Source organism: Poecilia reticulata, chromosome 10 (genome assembly GCF_904066995.2).
Source record: "Poecilia reticulata chromosome 10, P_reticulata-male-v2, whole genome shotgun sequence".
In the NCBI taxonomy this organism is placed as follows: Eukaryota; Metazoa; Chordata; class Actinopteri; order Cyprinodontiformes; family Poeciliidae; genus Poecilia; species Poecilia reticulata.
Genome location: NC_088839.1, coordinates 9,626,175 through 9,640,452, shown reverse-complemented (window position 1 = coordinate 9,640,452; position 14,278 = coordinate 9,626,175). Strand labels below are relative to the sequence as shown.

The following is a 14,278-nucleotide window of genomic DNA, read 5'->3' as shown; positions in this document are numbered from 1 at the left end:
GTTTGCACAAGACTCGCCAGAATCCATCTGAAAGCCATCCAGCGCGGCTTGTGTTAGACAGGAAGCCTGTGTTTTAGCTGTGCGTGTAATTCACTCTGTCACTTGCACACAGAGAGGCCCATCTTCTCGTTTCGCTACTGTTGGTTTTTAAAGAATGCCTGTGTGGGTATATAACGTGCATGCTATGCGGGAGCGGGTGTGTTTTCGCGAGCTCTCATGCATGCATATGTCCCTGTTCGAGCACTTGATAATTCCCCTCGGTCATACATGCTCCTCAGATTGCACCGCATGACCAGTCGCAACAGGCTCAAGTGAGGCCCAGGTACAGACATGCATCCTGAACAGGTATTGCTACAGGGAGTAGACTGTTATAGCTTCATTTTATTGCGCCACACATGGTCTTTTTTAGCTCTCATTTGCCTTGGGCTAAGTGAAAACTAAGTTAGGAGGAATGTGTCCACGCTGCAGAAATGTGTCAGACTTTCAGAGAGTTTTTTTTTTTTTTCCTTTCGACTTTTGAGCGAAGTGAGTGAAGGCCGGCGGCCGTCGCAGGTCTCAGATGTCTTGACGTGAAATGATCAAGAGTCGACGGCCTTGAAAGGCGGCAGTCAGAGTACGCGAGACGCAGGCGCTCGCAGCCTGTTTAGACAGGGGTTGCGTGGCGTGAAGCCTGACAAGCGCCTGATGAGGGATGTTAAGAATTGTGTGGATAAGGAGAAATAAGAGAATGGGTGAGAGGGAGAGCGTGTGTCACATTGCCAGTGTGGCTGAGTGGGTGAAAGGAGGAGAGGGTTCACGAGGCGACGACTCGTCAGCTGTTTGACTTTTCCCCGTTTCCCAGGGAAGCTGTTTTAAGAACAATGCAGAAGACAAACCGCCAACCACTGACGAACTGATCTGCCACAAAGGAAAACAAGAAGGCAACGGTTGCTGTTTGTTGGTGACTGAATTATTGCTGTTGTCTGAGATAGACTCTGGAAAAGGCGCGGGTGTCTGCGCAGTGCTTGTAGCCGACACGTATCACCTACCGGACTCCTCTGCCCATCCATCTCGAGGCACTCCTGACAATAGCAGGAATATATTAAAAAAAGAACTAGTCAGGAGAGAAGGGGACACAAGATAAATATTGTGTTAGTATTTTCCCCTCCCGCTCCCTTGCAATTGTCTCTCACTCTGACAGATGAACAATGGAAGTATTTTGAACTTTGCAGCGTACAATCTTTTATGTCTGGGTTCAGAGCTGTGCTGTCAGAGCCAGACGTGCTCTGGCAGAGATTGATTGATTTGCTTTCTGCGTAACCGTGTCTTCCCTTTGTTCTTCCAGGAAGGCTTTGGTTTCTCTCCAGATTGTCTGGCTGTGTCATATTAACACCTGTTAACAACACGCAGCCTTATAAAATACCCACTCAGCTCCACTTAAATCGTAAAGGGTTCACATAAAGTTCTAACAGGAAGTAGCTAATGTCTATATTATGAGACGGAGCAAACATGTGCTCGGAGGGGCCAAATATTATTTACTGTTAATGTCCCTGTTTTATGGCGTCATTTAGGTATTTGTAGTAGAGTTTCTGCTTCATGTCTTCTTGCTAGGAAACCTTCCGATTATCAAGTATGAGGGTACAACAAGGTTAGTTGTAAAAATCGCTTACATTTTTCATGCAGTTTCTTCAGTTTATCATAGTATCTCATTGAAGCAACCAATCAGACAGAGTTGCTCCAAACTGTGTCTGTTGGCAAAGAAATGCTAACCTGCTGCTAAGGCACTTCCGGCTAAAATAACAAAAAACAAACGACTGTACAGAAATATTTGTAATCATGGCAAACAGAGAGTGGCTCAACTAACTGAAGAAAACGACTGAACTTAATTAAAATTTCAATTGGTAAGTTAAGATTTGTATGACTGCCTGAGGAACTAGCCAGCTAATGTTAGCTTATAGCTTATTGTGTTGCAAAAGTTCAGTTGTAAATTCCTGATAATTTAGCTGTTTTTTAATCAAAATATTGGTTTATTTTTTCCTGGAAAAAGAGGACAAAATGTCGTTTTTAGCATTTGTAAATGTTTTAAATTCTGGGAAAAAAATCCCAGCTTAGAGAAGAAATCTTGAATTTTGGTGTTACAAGCTAACATTTAGTAACTTGTGTTAGCCGTTTACTCCCTTACATGGTTTCTATGCAGGCTTTAAGCTAAACTAAAGTAAAAATGCCTAAACCAATCTAAATAATCAATCTTCTTGCTAGCTAGTGCCTAATTTTGACTGCACAAACATGTGACTGGAACCAATATTCTTTCCTGAGAAGAAAGCAAATAAACATATTTCCCTAAATGTCAAACCAATTCCTCAAAGAAAAACCTCATTAGCAATGGGTGTCAGGTTTGTTTTGGAGTTCCCCCCGCCCCACGGCCCCTTCCTGATCACCGGCTGATTTAATTCCCAGATGTGTCAGTGCCAAAATATACTGCTGGGCAGGTCAGCCTGAACCACTCCCCTACCCCACTTCTGAGAGTTGTGAAAACTTTGAAAAATAAAAAATAAATAAAAATCATCGAATTGTGGCTCTAAAGTTCCCCCAATGAGTTTTCTCTCCCTTTGTTTTGCTGTTCAATCAGAAAACCCGATCCCTCCAGCTCCGACATGCTGAGATAGAAGGACAATTGTTCAAAACGAATTCAACTCTGACTGGTTCTATCTGTGTCAGAAAGAATGAAAATAATTGGGATAAAATATCTGTGATTTCAGCTTTTGTCCCTGTTTATTGCTGAGTCTGATTGAATGCAGCATTAAAGAGGGTCTTTTGAATGCCTTTTGCGAGCCTATTAAGGGAATTGGAGATACAGACCATAAAATGTCCTCTGTAGCAATCTGTGCAAGCTGTGTGGGTTTGATGATGATTATGATTCTTTTTCTCTTTAGTTACTCCATCCGCTCCTCCAGGTGGTTGTGGGTAATATCAGGTGAACAAGGGTGGATGGGGGTATTGATTGCTAGAGGAATCTTTTGGTTAATGTTCTCCTGAATACAGATATTCAGGAAGGACTGGGCTCAGCAGTGCCCGGTCCTCGGGGACTCCTCTCTCTACGACTGTTGGACATCGAAATTTGGCTCGACTTGGGGGAGCGGGGTGGCTGGCACGACAACACACACTCACGCTCACCCACTCAGGCTTGTGTGCCTACATGCATCGCACACATCACACATAGACAGTGAGCTCAGGCCAGGCGGGTTTGGCTGTGACTGTAGACTGGGCCTGTGGAGAGATCTTTATGGAGCAAGCAGGGCCCATCTGTGGCTGCTCCTCTGAGATGGGAGGCAGCTGGCTACGTGTGTATGTGAATGCGTGTGTTTGTGTTTGTGCGAGTTGTCAGAGAAGAAACCGAGGAGGAGGAGGAGGAGGAGGAGGGAAGAGAGGCTTGTGTGTCTTTAGGTCATGGAACAGTCCCAGAACGAGGGCTAAACTCAGGCTGAAACTGACCCAAATGGTTTTGTCTCAAGCCAAGCCAAAATCATCTCTCCCCTTCTCTTCTCCTTTCCTTTCCTCGCCTTTCCTTTCCTCCTCTCCTCGCAGCCCAGCTGGAAGAGCTCAGTCCCTGGGCTCCTGGATGAATAACTGGGGACCCAAAGAGCAGCAGTCTGGGCTTCCTCTCTGTCACTGATACCAGGGATGACACTCAATCACAACCGCGCACACCCTCGCTCGCTTAAACTCCCCTGCTCTTAAAAAGGGACGGACTCGGCACTGACAGAAACCACTGAGGCCATAAGAAGAAACAGATTATATACTCTTTCTCCTCCCTAATGACTTCTCGCAACCCCTCTCGCTCAACAGTCCTCTTCAGCTTGTTCGCCTCGTAACAAGGTCCACTTCTGTCCTCCTTGTGACAAGGCCATCTGGACGTCATCTCGTTAGCTCGTTACAGCCTCTGATTGTGCGATGCTAGCCCTTCATGTGACAGTGATAGAGGGCGAGCATACTGAGCTTGTTTGGTGAACATGAGAGGTGTGTGTCAGCCGTGCTCACGTCTGTGTACTCGCTCGCCAGTGTGCAACTGCTATGAGTCACACTGAATCTGATCTGCTCTGCATGCCAGCCTGCCGACTGAGCCGTCGGGAGCTAGCGAGCATTAGCCTGTGAGAGCGAGAGGGCGTCTGTGTTCACACGTACAAAAGCGGCTCTCAGCGGGGTGGAACTCGGCATCCTCAGTCTTCCCCTCTTGCTTCTGAAGTCGTCGTTTGTGTCTCTCCAGCGAGGATGGCCCTAGGGGGGAAATTCCGAGCGCTTCGCTTTTCAGCAAGTCGCTGCAGCAACGCAGGGGCCTTCTGGAGTTAAAATGCAATGTGGCCCCAGCTTAGTTTATCCACCGCCACCAGTTTTTTCTCCATTTCTATAATAAGGGTCAAATCCTTCCTGCTTTGCTAAACAATTCAGGAGCCAGATGGATCTTGTTTTGCTTAATTTCAGGATGCCTATGTTTGTTGGTACGCCTCGCTAATGTGTGTGTGGCCCGTGCGCGCGCCGGGGCGACTTGTTTACTGTGTTTGACATGCGAGGAAATCAGTGTGTGTACACTGCGGGGTGTGTGTTTATGTGTGTATGTTTATAGTCAGGCCTCCTTAAGAACATCTGCCCTTGCAACGGCCTGACAGAAGCCAGCTATGTATACAAGCAATAGCGTTTTAGCTGTAGGCGACGAGAACAGACCCTTTGACCAGCCTACCTTCTCGCGAGACAGTTCAGACTGGTGCTGGGTCTGTGCAAACAATGACAGTTTAGTGATATGTGTGTTTCTCCCTCGTATGAAACGAAAACACTGTTTCGGGGCTCAGTGGATCTCAGCCACATATTAGAGAGCAGAGCCATTTCAGAAGCTGCTGTTTGAGCATTTCCAATCTGAGGCTTTGTGGATATATCTTGCTGGATCTGAAAAAGCGGTTCTGGGCTTAAGCAGTTCCTGCTTGGAGACAGACGTTTTAACATTTACAGACTTGATTGAGCGCTGGAAGCATTTGTGACCGGCATGAGACAATCAAGCAAGTCTGTAATCGCTGGTTTAAAAACGCGTCCTGATAAGTAGAAGCAAAAGTATTAGCTTTCTCATGTTGTAACCACAAATTTGAGTTATTTTTGTTGACAGGTCAATGTGTTGTATTGTGTAATTTTGCTAGCTAGGCACTCTACAAATTTGTCAAACGTAAAACACATTATGTGTGATGGAACATTATCAAAGCACATCGCCGTAAATAAAACTGGATACAGGCCAATGCTTGCGGACAGCCGGAAGACTTCAAAAGACTTGAGGATCGAGGGGAGGTCCAGTGAAAATTGAGTTGCAAGATTTCAAAATCGCTATTCGCTGACACTTTCTGTCTAGTTCGACCGAGTTTCAGTGATTGTTGAATGTGCAAAAATGTCAGTTTGCAAGTGTGTAAAGATGGTGAATTATTTAGTGGCGTTGTAGTAAGAACAGTGCATGGTACACTTTATTTTATTTTTTTCTTGGTAAAAATATGGATAATTGTATAGAACTTTCTTTTGACTTACCAATTGCTCTAGTTTGTGTTATTCCATCCTGTAAAATTCCAACAAAATATGTTGCAGCTTGTAGTTGTAGTGTGCCAAAATGTAAAAAAAAAAGATTGAGAGGTAAATGCTCTTGTAAGACGCTGTGTATTAGCGGCATAACCTCTGTATAAAATGATCCTTTGTTCCTCTCTGACTCCATTGTAACCTTGCCACATGGTTACAGTGGATTGGTGGGTGTAGTAGCCTATGGCGTATTGATTGAAATGGCCAGAAATATCTCTGCCTTATGGAAAGTGTCATCTGTAATAACAGGGGGAAGTAGCCAGTGTGATTTTTTTGTGTGGATAATGTAGGAGAGAAATAATAATTGGTGCTGCAACACTTCTCCTGGTGTGATAATTACCATGGTAATATCGAGGGGATAAAGTACCTGTTGTGCTGGCTATCATGTACGGATGGGAGCTTGTTCTAACATGAAACGCAAGAGGAAAACAGAAACACAGCCTGTTGCAGGAACCGGAGGCTGTAGATCTTCTAGTGGAGCCGGATTACATAGTACGATAAAATATATTTTAATTAAAATGTACAGCATGCTGCTGATGGTGCTCAGGAGGAACAAATCAATTTAAGACCATTCAGTTGATATGAGCTATCCCAGCCTCTTTCTCCCCGGGTTCCCCGGGTCCCCGGTTCATTCATCCGGCAGCAGAGGCTGCCTGCCAGTGCGGCTCGGGGCAGGGGCTTGAGTCGACCGGACGGGGGTTGAGAACACAGGGGGAAGGGGTGGATTGAGGCTCTGTAAGGGGCTTTGAGTGGGCCTGAGTGTAGGCGGCGTTTTATCCGAAAGTCGGCGAGGGCAGGACGCTTGAATAGGGGGTGGCTGGGAAGTTGAGCTGGGAAGGTCCAGGATGCACCCCACGGTGCTTTTGTGTGCCTCTACATGTATATATGTGTGTGAATGTGAGTGTGTGTGTGTGGGGTGTAGCATATGTGAGATCATGTGCTCATATTCACCAGTGGAATGTAAAAAGAAAGAAGAGGGGCGGCCGGGGGGGCTGGAGGAGTTCTCCTCTCTTTTTTGCTCCGTTGTTTTCTGTTCTCTCTCCACTGTGCTGCAGCGTAGGTCTGTTTGGATAAGCTCTTTACAGGATTGAGCATGCTGCGGAGCTGTCCAGATGAAACAAAACCAAACCTCGTTTGGTTGTTTTGAAAATGACTCCGTTGTATTTTGCTTGGTGCCGGCAGATCCACCTCGTTTGACACGAGGGGAATAGAGGCTCTCTCTCACGTTCGGGGTCATTTCCCAGAAACATTATTTGTATCTGCACAGCTCTTCCTCTGTGCGCTCCAACTTCTTTCATTAACAGGTCTTATGGGTCTCCAGACAACGAGAATGAAAGATGCAATTCAACCTCCCCTTTTTTTATTCACCCCCCCTCCCCAAACCCCCCTTTTTCCCTTTTCGACCTCTTCAGAAGTACAATAACGTTCAGTCACTCGTCTCCTCCTCTCCATGGCGTGGCTGTGTGTTTCACCGGAGTGGTGCTGATTAAGCCCACAGAGAGACAAACAGGAGACAAAGTCCCTGCCCACCAGTTTAGTTTCACATCCTGGACTGGAGCTGGGCTGCAGCTTGCCAAGTGGAGGGCTTTTAAACTGGGCTAAACACTAATTGCTGCCCTATTTCTTTTATGCCGCTTCTTTCCCATCTGCGATGGCGCTTCCAGACCTCCACAGCAGCCAGAGCCTCATTATAGCAGACAGTTAACAAAGGCTGGGAAACAGAAGCAGAGAATTCACTTAGGATAGCTATCTAACCGCCAACCATGAGGCCTGCTTCGGAAAATTGAATCAATGACAGGAGCCGGCTTGAGATAAATCCTTCAAGGATATTAGGATATTAAGATTTTGAGAATCATAATTGTTAATCTAAATTATTGTGACTCTGACAATGGAGCGAGTGGGACATGAGGCTCGTTGTTATATTCCAGAGCCAGTCTTTTTTAACGCTGAAGCAATTTTGTCGAGGGTTTTTTTTTTTTTGACAAAAAGGAGAAATTTGCAAAGCAAATAACACAAAACCTACTTGTTGAATGAGACGAGTAGAGATCTGATTTTTAGATGTTTTTTTCCCCTTTCCTGTGTTTTCCGTAGGTGTTTTTTTTTCTCTTTCTTTTTTATGCGTGTTTGTAAAGTGAGGGGAGGATGGAGACGGGTGGGGAAGACAGAAAAACCAAATGAGGGAAATGTTGAGATGAATAAGAGAAAAAGGATAAAGGAGGGGAGAATGAGATTGCTGAGTGGAAATAGAGGGGGGGGGCTGAGATCGGGGGACGAATGGAGAGATGGAGGGGGTGTGGGGGGGTCAGCAACAAAGCCTGCAGTTGCTATAGAAACATGTTTATGCCTCATTGATGCATCTTGTAGATCCAATTAGAGACTGATTGTGTCTGTCTTCATAGACATATGCACGTGTGTCCAGGCCCTGTGTGCGTTTAGATACGTGCGCACGCACACACACACACACACACACACACACACACACACACACACACACACACGAAAACATATGTCTGCTTAAACACACACAAAAAAACAAGCAGGCATAAGCAGAGAGCTGCTGCTGAGCACTAGCAAATTATTAGAAGTAGGACAAAGAGATACCCCATGTTCTCGCTCTTATCGGCCTCTTGAATTAACGCAACCCGAGTCCCCTCAACCCTCCCCCTACACCCCCTCACTCCCACTCCTCTTCAAAACCCGCGAGCGTCAGACAATACCGGGGAAATAACGTCTCACCCAAATCCTGGGATGGGAGAGGAGGGCCTGCTTTCCACACATGCTGTCATCATGGCATCATAATCATACGGGTGATGGGAAGGACTGTTTTCTGTAGTTTGCTTATCACATCTATCGTCTGTGAATGAAATCATCTGGCTGGTGATGCCCCTATCCTCCTTGAAGAATGGCCATGAATGTTAATCCGGTCATGTTCGTTTTCATGGGGGGGGTTTCCTTGGAAAAAGAGGACTCTTTGAGAATCTTTTAGAACAATTCCTGACTCCTTGCCAGCGTTTAACGTCATTAGATGAGAAAACCTTGACGTCCCTCTAGAGCTGTAGCAACCATAGATTTTGTGGGAGATTCCTCAAAGATTTGATCTGTTGAGTTTTTCCACCAGGACAAATATTATTTTCTAATTTTGCTCTTTATATGCTTAATGGTAAATAATAGTAATATAGTCCAATTACTTTTGGGTAGCTAACAACATGCTTCATGCTGCAGAGGCAGCTGCTTAGAGCCTCCAGGCCAGCAGAGGACCCCATGGAGCACTTGCCTCTTCACAAAAAATATGCCACATTCTTGTTATACCTCAATCTGCCAACTTCCTGGTTGGTTTTAAAGATGGATGGTGTAATTACTGAAAAACTGCAGGTCAATGATAGAACTAAAATTTTGTCCATTTAATACTTAGATGTGTTGAAGGTATAAAACAAAACTTAAAAAAACTTCAAATTAATATTTTTTCTGGGAAAACACTAATGTGTTAGATTGTTCATTCCTTTCATTTATTGTATCTATACAGGAGTCTTAAGAAGCCTTTCTGACATTATTAATCGTTAACATCAAGGCCAGAGGCGATGTCGCACTGTGTGAGGGACAGCAGTCGACTTTACACAGCCATACATTTCAGTTTTATTTCAAAACAAAGAAGAATAATTACGTAAATGAAGTGTCTTTAACATCCACTGTGCATGTTAAGGACAGTGCTAGCAGGATTAGCATTTGCAATTTTGAATCTATTCATTCTTGAGAACATAGAACCCAACTTTAGGTTACATTTATAAATGTATCCTAATTCAGGATGTTCTGTGACAGAACTTAATTCTAACCAAACAACTTTGCTGTTTATTCATTCAGCTTTCTCATATCCCCTGACATTAAATTCCTTTTTCGAGCAACCTGAACGAGCTTGCAGCTTTCTCACTTACAGTGAAAATAGCTTTCTTCTGTAACAACTTCCACAGTGAAGAGTGTTGCTGTCAGTAGTGGTAGGATATGTATGGTGAAAAAAAAAAAAAAAAAAAGATCATATCTCTAGTTCTTTAGTTCCCGACCTCTGAATCCCAGATCAGGATCGATCCAGCATAAAATTGTCTCATCACAGCCACAGGACGATTTGTCTGCTCATTTCTACCCTCCACATACTCCTCTATTAGTCTCTTCCGGGGAGAGGTCGTGGCTTTTTCTTCTGCTTGTCTGAAGAGCAGGTTATTTAGTGGTGAAACGATGTGTGTGATGATGAAATGAGGGGCTGCAGATAAGGTGAGATTATACTCTTGAGAGGGAAAAAGAGGGGAGACACTGACACAGACAGAGAGAGGGACCCCCCACGCCCCCTTTAGCCACTGATGTCTTGTTATACCGTGAGGGATCAGAAAGAACAACAAATGCATCACGCGTTGCTAAATCCTCCTTAAATCCGCTGGCATGGGCAGATCTAGCAGATAGCCCCGCTGCTGGGCTCACTGTCTGTGATCACAGCACACACACACACAAGCGCGCACGCTCGCACGCGCTTATACATAAACACACCCGTGGTCAGTCCGGCTGTCTGGGTTAATGCTTGGCTAACTGGGACAACAGAGCTGAACCATGTTGACGTTTTAAGCCCCAAACAAGTCCAGAACAATGATTCAGCCCATCTGCCCCCACCGTGCGTTTCCACCTCCCGCCCCCAATAGGAGTGCAACCTCAGCCCCTTTCTGTTGACGCTCCAGCACTCACACACACTCCAGCACTGGCCAAACACACCGCCGTTGCAAACCCGTGTACCTTTGCCCCCAGTCTTCACACACATTTACACACACCGGGCCTCCTCCTGTCCCCCACCTTCAGTGAATAAAAAGAGAACAAAAGCCGATCTGATTGAGTTGGCAGCAGAATCGACGCGGAGAGGTACTGTAAGGTCAGATGGATTATCTTAATCCTCCAGTAGATGATCATGACGGGTGGTGGTGGTGGGGCGGGGCGTTGGTGGATGTACCAAGAAGCCTTAACCCTCTCAGCTGACCACTGCGTGCTGTTGTTCCTCCAGAAACAGCCTTCTGAAGTAGCAGCATCGTTGTTATTACGCTAAAGCACGGGTCTTACCCCAAACTCCGAGAGTATGAAAAAGAAATCTGTTGCATTCCTTCTGCAGAATCCGATCTGAAGCGGCCATTTTGTGTTAAGGCACCTCTCTCTCTCTCTCTCCTTCTCTCTTTCTTCTTTCTTGCTAACTTTCGCTATGCTTTGAGTCACATCCAAGTATGAGAAAAATCTTCAGACGATTTGTGTGAAACACTCTGTTGACTTGTTCGGAGGCCATGTCAAGCTGCAACACGCAAGTGTTTTTGCCTCGCAGGCCTTCTCAGACAAATCTAAACCCGTAATTCCCTCGGCTAAAAGTATTAACACTATATAAACTTTGCTTGATATATGTGGATGCTTGCACAGGCCATCCCTTTTATCTGGAAGTAACAATTTGTCTTTTTTTTTTGCCTCGCCCCAGGTTTCTTCCTGGAAAGGGTCTTGTGATCTACCCAGACATCGGGGACAAGCTGGATATCATCTGTCCCAGCGCCGACCAGGGCCGAGACTACGAGTTCTACAAGCTGTATCTGGTGAAGAGAGAGCAGGCGGAGAGCTGCAGCACGGTACTCGACCCCAACGTGCTGGTGAACTGCAACAAGCCTGGGAAGAACATCAAGTTCACCATCAAGTTCCAGGAGTTCAGCCCCAACTACATGGGCCTGGAGTTCAAGAGGAACGTCAACTACTACATCACCTGTAAGTTTGCCAGCGTGGAGGAGACGGGGGGGAAACAAAAAGACGAGTCGATTTGTTGACGTTTGTCGTTTTCACTTTCGTTCAGCCGAAGAAAGCCTGACTGAACAACAGGGGTAATAATCTCTGTGCTTCACACTCAGTTACACACAGTCACACCCGGGAGTTTCCTTGTTAAATTGCATTTTAATGGCTGCCGTGGCAGCCCCATAGCAACGACCGGAGTTTCTGTGCCTTGCTTAAGGCGGAGCGGTCAGAAGTGATTACGGTGTTAAATATTCCCTATCATTGCAGGACGTTAACGGTGAAACTTGAGCGTTTTGTTTGGGTTTTCAAGCTGTTTTACTTCCTGTTCATCTTATGTTACACTTTAAAAAAAGATTGAACGTGATCACAATTAGCGATGCCTCAACAATTATCTTATTTTGTTAAGGCATAATTGATAAGGCCTTGTTTTTAGTTTTGTATTTTTTTTGTAAAATGAGAACATAAACCTAAAAGTCCAGGATAGCAGTATCTTGGTTCAATCCAGTGGGACTAAAGAGCATAAATAATTTATAAAATTTATGATCACTGAGCTGTAAATACAACCTTGATAGTAGCTCTTTTGAGAGCAGCTAGACATGCAATAATGCAATTTTATGCGATCGATAAACCTTTGCACCTCGAGAGCATACAGATGAGTACTTCTGATGATAAATATGCAATGAACAGACATGTTCTGATTTCAGTTTTGGCTATCTATAATGAAAACCCTAAGCAATTCTGTCCTGGACTATGCCTGGGAATGTAATCCTCTCCGCCCCGCCATCCAACCTACAAAGGTACCAAATTATGTTTGAGAAATTATGCTTTTGCTCCTGCTGTTTGACAAAAATGTAATCCGTCCGTTTGTCCATCAGCCCACTCAACGACCCCCTGGCGTCACGGTGCTCATGTTGACTGTCCACGTCTTAAAACAAGACATCAAGTTTATGGTGAACGTCTCGCATAAACAGGAAATAAAATCAAGCATTGCATAGTAATTCAGCCTTCAAAGGATTCTGGCTTTATCGGCAGGAGCCTCGGTTTTCTCCTCATCAAAGCCCTCTAGCTCAAACTCCCGCAAGCTGAAATCGGAAACACACAAAAAAAGGCACATTTTTATCTCTGCTTTCACTTCCGACTTTGTTTGAGGCATACAGAGCTGTCTGCGTAAACCTCTTTTCTCAATCAGATTTTTCCTCTGCTCAAGCAGAAGGTTGATGGTATCTCCAGCAGACGCCCGCGATGGGATCTGGGTGTTGTTACTGAAGTCTGAGGAGCTCCGTGAGCAGAGCAACGCAAAACCGTGCACATAAGTCACAGTTTATTAAGAAAGATCCCAAACTGTGCGCTGGTGTTTGCTTTGGGTCGCCGTACCTGACATCTACTTGTTGATACTCCGGCTAACCTGCAGCTCTCTCTCACATGAGGTTGTGTTAAACAACCGTTCTGATTGACAGGAGGAAATGTGAGTCATAAGTTTGAACCAGCACTTGAGAAAACATGAGAATATGCCATTGTGTAACAGCAGTTAAAATTCCACCTCTCTCATACCGTCGTTGGGAGTCTAGACTACTCTGGTTGACAGAACAAAGTAAAAAAAAAAAAAGCTGTTGAAGGAACAGATTTTCTTTAAGATAGACTCAGAGTTAAAACACAGTTGATCTTTCAGCATAAATGAACAGAGTGAGTTTGAATAAAACTCTTGTCATGCCACTTAAATCAACAAGCTGCAACTTTGTAGAAGACGGATTCAAGAAGGTTCAAACCACAAAACTCATTTCGAGTTTTTAAATTTTAAGTAGGTATTAATGTTTCTTAAAGACAGACGCCCTGGCGGGAGTTTGGGAGCTGATTACCAAACTCTAGTTTTAACCTGGCAATATGTTTTCTAGGTTTGACAATACGGTCACAATAAGGTCACTGGCGGTACTCTGGAGAACCTGACTGCATACTGATGAAGTGACTCAGGCGTTTGATTGAGATGTTTTGGTTCAAGTATACATCTATGCATTACTAGGAGTGTCATTTTCCTAGTGTAGACCTTGCTTTAACCCTAAGATTCCCTGAAAAGCTGCCAGCACTTTGAAATCCAGCTTGCTACTTGATACGCTCTGTTCCGATCAGCCTTCTTGTTATCTGTTGAACGTCTTGCGTTCTTGCTCTCTCACAGTCTGAACAAGCACGACATGCCTTGACACGCTCCCTCCTTAATAGCTTCTGACTTAATGCTTAGACACCTTGCAGATACCGAAGAATGTTCTTCACACACAAGAATGCTGTTGTCAGCGCGACCTGTTAGCACTTAGTTTGGCGCATTCACTTACTGCAAAAAAGGTCGTATTTTTGAGTTTCCAAACATGAGGCTCACGTTAGACCCCAACGAAGCTTAACTGTACTCTTTCTAAACATTTATAGTTTCCATGTTCAGAGGGAAGCAAATGAGTATGGAGAACCATGCTGTTAATTTATACTGCAAGGTTTTTGCAATATTGCGAAGGCTTTATCTAACTTTTGCTCATTTTAATTATTTCTTCCAAGCTGAACTCGTTTTTTCTTTTTCTTTTTTTTAAATTACAGCCTGTCGTTAAGCTCGTCCCAGGACACCGCCGCTCTATGACACATCCACATTCCAAATTGATTCTTCAGAAAATCAGCAAAATTATTAGAGATGATCCTCAAATTACAGAGGCAGTGCCTGAACTAATATGCAACAAGCTGCGTCATGCCAAAGAATGGCTGGCACAGTGAGAAATCAATAGATGCTCTGCAGGCCACGAGACAAAAATGAACCCACCGCCAGTATCGGCTAATGAAGCTTGGCGTATTACACTGCTCCATCAAACGTGGCCAAATTAAGCTAATATTTTGGGAATATCCATAAATCACTTGAGAGATTTAATCT

The 14,278-nt window shown here is 44.6% G+C and overlaps 1 protein-coding gene across 5 annotated transcripts in view; it reads left to right on the top strand.

The window, feature by feature from the left end:
• efnb1 (ephrin-B1) overlaps positions 1-14,278 on the top strand; it is a 96,681-nt gene that overhangs the window by 39,132 nt on the left and 43,271 nt on the right. For all 5 annotated transcript variants that reach the window (XM_081611769.1, XM_008419612.3, XM_081611770.1 and 2 more), the window contains one exon: positions 11,075-11,352. In XM_081611769.1, coding sequence (XP_081467895.1) covers positions 11,075-11,352 — 278 coding nt within the window. The remainder of the gene's footprint in view (positions 1-11,074; positions 11,353-14,278) is intronic.